The 4,675-nt window shown below is 40.5% G+C and overlaps 1 protein-coding gene across 1 annotated transcript in view; it reads right to left on the bottom strand.

Moving 5' to 3' along the window:
* The window catches only part of Thegl (theg spermatid protein like), a 51,806-nt gene that overhangs the window by 14,326 nt on the left and 32,805 nt on the right, over positions 1-4,675 (bottom strand). The window contains exon 6 of the mRNA XM_023711011.1: positions 794-902. Within this exon, the coding sequence (XP_023566779.1) occupies positions 794-902 (109 nt within the window). The remainder of the gene's footprint in view (positions 1-793; positions 903-4,675) is intronic.

Below are 4,675 nucleotides of genomic sequence, written 5' to 3'. Positions count from 1 at the left end.
GTCCAGCTGGCTAATTCTAAATATATACTTTTTTCTCAGTAAAAAAAAAATAAAATAAAATAAAATTGAATGGGACATTATGGGTTGAACCCAGTGAATGGATTTTTAAACCCTTATCTACTGCTGACACTTTCTTACCCATTATAATCAATCCTGCTGTAACAGAAAATGTCCTACCCTTCCAGCTGGCGTAATTGGGTTTCTTAGTTGCCCTGGCAGTAGTTCCTGCTCCAGTTCCAGTTGCTGTTGTCTCTTAGAAATGCCTGGTCACTGTGATGCACATTGTGTAAACCAATCCCCAATTGACAAGCCTTTCTGCTTCCTGCTTGCTTATCCCATTTAAGCCCTAGACCACCAAGATTGGGGCCTGATATTTTGGGAATTACCCTGATCAGTGCCTATAAACATAAATAAATCTACCTCCAAATCCTGGGTGTAATTACAATGTTTTTGCTTGCCATAGTACTGCCACCCAAGGAGGTCAGAGGTCATGGGCCCAGGAGCCTTCCAGGGGGCCGTCTACCTACCCCCGTACCTCTGTCTCTTCAGATCCATATCCAAGCTTTGGTCACAACCTCCCAACCACATCCCCACCAGCTCCCACAACTGCTTGGGATGTCACTCTAGTCTATTCCTGACCAGCACATGAGGCATAAGGGTGGGAATCAGAAAACCTCATTTGATCAGAAGGTGAAGACACGTGGAAAGAAAAGGGAAATCTACACCTCAGAATAAAAAAGGATGGTGTCACAAAGTGGATCTGGAACCACTTCTCTCACACGAGAACACTCACGCTTCTTGGAGGAACGTAGTTTGGATCCGTGCCCTTGGCTATTGAGAGCCGCAAAATCCGGGGAGAAGGATCAGAGTAGTGAAGAGTCCGTCGTGCTAAGTGATCACTGCAAATGAGAGCGGGAGACAGTATAACTGTTAGAGCCGCGATAACTGGATCTTTCCTTCCTACAGTCAACTTCCTATCAATTCTACATACCGATTCAATTTAAGAACTCTTCTCACAAGCACTTACAACCAAATTGGTGTTTCTCAGAATTTCTTTATTGGGGCTGGGGAGATGGCTCAGTGGAATAAGCTCTTCCCTGGCAAGTGCAAGGGCCTGAGTTCAATCCCTGGTTCTACCAAAAAAAAAAGAATTTCTTTATCATAATACACAGGAGCACCTTTTATACCATGGTATGGTAGATGTAAATGTGTCCCTATGTACAGGAAGCAAAATTACCATGAAACAAAGCTTATCTTGCATGATACATTCTGATCTTCCAATTTTTATTTTTTATTTTTATTTTTGGCAGAACCAGGGATTGAACTCAGGCCCTTGCGCTTGCTAGGGAAGCGCTTATGCCACTGAGCCATCTCCCTGGCCCCTGATTTTCCAATTTTCAAATTTTATTTCATTGAGAGAAAATTGGAATTAATTTCATTATCTGCTATGGATGGGTTGTGGGCTGCAGTTTGAAAAATATCTCAATTCCTACTGGTTTAGCATCTTGACATAAAAACACCACTCACCATTGAGAGCATTTCTGGGATGGCTGTTTCCTTGGCAGTGTAATTAGAGATAATCCTGATCAAAACTCCCAGCTACTTAGCCAATGGCCAGAGGCACCCAAATATTTATTTTCCTGACCCAAAATCTACCAATCAACCCACCAATCTACAAACTTAAAATGGAAATGCTTTCTCTCAAATACATTATTACCTTGTAGAGGTAGTCTGTTCGAAGTTTGTTGTTGTTGTTTTAATGTATTTAGTACAGAGTCTACAGGGTCTCACAACATAGATCAGACTCAGAGTGATCCTCCAGCTTACAGCCTCCCAAGTGCTGGGATTACAGGCGTGCCCTACCAAACCCAGTCTCAATCTCTGTCTCAGTGTGCCCCAGGGGTGGGGCCAGCACAGCAGGCCCAGGGATCACAGCCTGGGTCCCTGCATTTGCCTAAGCAGGTGCTTTAATCTGCTGAGCTATTTGGCCAGCCCTTCTGCTTGAAGTTTTTATCATTATTATTGCTATTTTTATTGACCTATAATGAACATACCATACATTTTTAAAATCTTATTTATTTATTTATTTATTTGGCACAGGGTCTTGCTACACAGCTCAGACCCATAGTGACCCTCCTGTCTAGGCCTTGCCGGGGTGGCATTACAGGAGTGTGCCACCATGCCTGGTTTCACTGGCAAGCATGGCATGCCCAGGATTCAGGGTCTGGCATGGCATGAGGTACCTGAGATTGAACCTGGCTCTTTGCACTTGCCAGGTAGGCACTTAAGACTGCCAAGCTATCTCCCCAACCCTCATACCATAAAATTTATACTTCAAAATGAACTGGGGATTGAACTCAGGTCTCTGCGCTTGCCAGGCAAGCATTTATTCCACTGAGCCATCTCCCCGGCCCCAGAAGCTATATCTTATTATAATTTGAATTTGAATTTCCAGAATAACTAGTGATGTTTAGCATCTTTTTACCTGCTTCTTACCCATTTTATATTCACCATCAATTTATAAAGGGTTACATCTCAGTAAAGCCATGGTAAGTTGAAAAGGTCATTAAGTTAAAAATGCATTTAATAACTTAACCCAAAATATTAGTTGCTTACTTTGGTGATCACATGGCTGATTGGGAGGTGTGGATCATTAGTTTGACCAACATCAAGAAAAAGTGTTGTACCAGTATCATTAGTCATAAAAAAGATCAAATTTCAAAGTATGATTTCTGGGTTGGGGAGATAGCTCAGTAGAATAAGCACTTGCCTGGCAAGTGCAAGGGCCTGAGTTCAGTCCCCAGTTCCACCAAAAAAGTAAAAAAAAGTATGATTTCTACTGCATACATATTATGTTTGTATCATCATAAGGTTAAAAAAAAAAAGTGTAGATTGAGCCATCTTAACTTAGACATTGTATTTTCTTTGGAGGAAGGCCTATTCATTTCAAAAAGTGGGTTAGTTGTCTTTTATTGTGTGTGTTTTTTTTTTTTTTTAGTTGTTTAGATATATTCTGAATTCTAATAACTTATCAGGCATATTATCTGCAAGTATGTTCTCCCATTTTGTGGGTCATATGTGCTTTTGATGTCCTAAGACATCATTGCCTAAGTCAACGTAACGGTCATCTATGTCCTTCTTTTCTTCTGAGGGCTTCATAGATCTTTTATTTAGGTTTGTGGCCCATTTGGAACTCCTACAGATGGTGTGACATGTACCCACTGCACAGCCCAAATTGGCCTCAAACTCACAGCACTCTGCCTACCTCAGCCCTGTAATTACTAGCATGACAGGTATGCACTGCACCTGGCACCACCATCCTATGGCCTGTCTCTGTGAAGGTGACTGCGCTCAGTGCCTCATCTGAGTGGAATCCTACATTACTTGTGTTTTTTTCTGGCTTATTTCACTCAGCATAGTGTCCCCAGGATTCATTCATGTTTAGTGTATGTTAGAATTTCTTTATGTTTAAAGGCTAAGCAATATTCCACTGTACATACACATCCGTTGACTATTTTAGGGAATAAATTTTGCTTCTCTGCCTTTAGTAACATTTGTCTGAAGTGTGTATTATCTGAGATCAATACAGCCATTCCAGCTCTTTTTTGGTGTTGATGATTTTCATTGTATATCCTTTTCCATTCTTGGGCCAGGGATATAGCTCAGTGGTATAAGTGCCTTCCTGGCAAGCAAAAGGTCCTGAGTTCAAATCCCAGTACCAAAACAAAACAACAACAACAAAAAAACAAACAAACATGGGATTATCATCTTAATGCAAAGAAATCACCAACAAAATAAAAACAAAACCTTCAAATAGGGAAAAAAATTTTAGCCAACTGTCCCTTAGGCAAAGGACTTCTATTTAGAACATATAAAGAATTTTTAATATGAATACACACTTCTCAGATGAAATAAAAATGTCAAATAAATATTTGGAAAATGTTTAACATCACTGGTCATTAAAGCAATGCAAATTAAAACAAACACTGAGATTCCATCTCACCCCAGAAAGAATAGCTACCATCAAGAAGTCAACCAATAACAAATGTTGGAGGGGCTGTGGCGGAAAAGAAACCCTTCTCCACTGTTGGTGGGAGTGTAGACTGGTCCAACCACTGTGGAAATCAGTGTGGAGATTCCTCAAAACCTAGGATTAGAAGTCCCAATCAACCCAGGTATTCTCCCTCTGGGTATTTTCCCAGAAGAACTAAAAACATAGCCCAGCAATACATGTACACCTGTCTTGTTAGCCGTGCAATTTGTCAAAGCTAAATCTGGAAAACAACCCAAATGCCCATCAACTGAAGAATGGATTAAAAAGATGTGGTGTTTTTATACGATGGAGTATCACTGAGGTATAAAAAAGAAAGATAAACTTGTATAGAGCTTGCCTGGCAAGCACGAGGCCTTAAGTTCAATTTCTAGAAAAACAACAACAACAAAAAGATAAACTCAAGGCTTTATGGGTAAGTGGATGCAACCAGAAACCTTACTCATAAGCGAAATTAATCAAACCCACATATGTTAACATCATAATGTCTCCCTGGCATAAGAACTTGAAAGAATAAATACAATCTGAAAGGTACAGTAGATGCTGTAAAAGGGAAAGAAACTGCTCAGAATGAAGGGACAACTGGGATGAGGTAAAGGAGGAAGGAGGAAGGAGAAAGAAAGA

Source organism: Octodon degus, unplaced genomic scaffold (genome assembly GCF_000260255.1).
Source record: "Octodon degus isolate 3935 unplaced genomic scaffold, OctDeg1.0 scaffold00019, whole genome shotgun sequence".
NCBI lineage: Eukaryota > Metazoa > Chordata > Mammalia > Rodentia > Octodontidae > Octodon > Octodon degus.
This window is presented reverse-complemented; position numbering and strand designations above follow the sequence as displayed.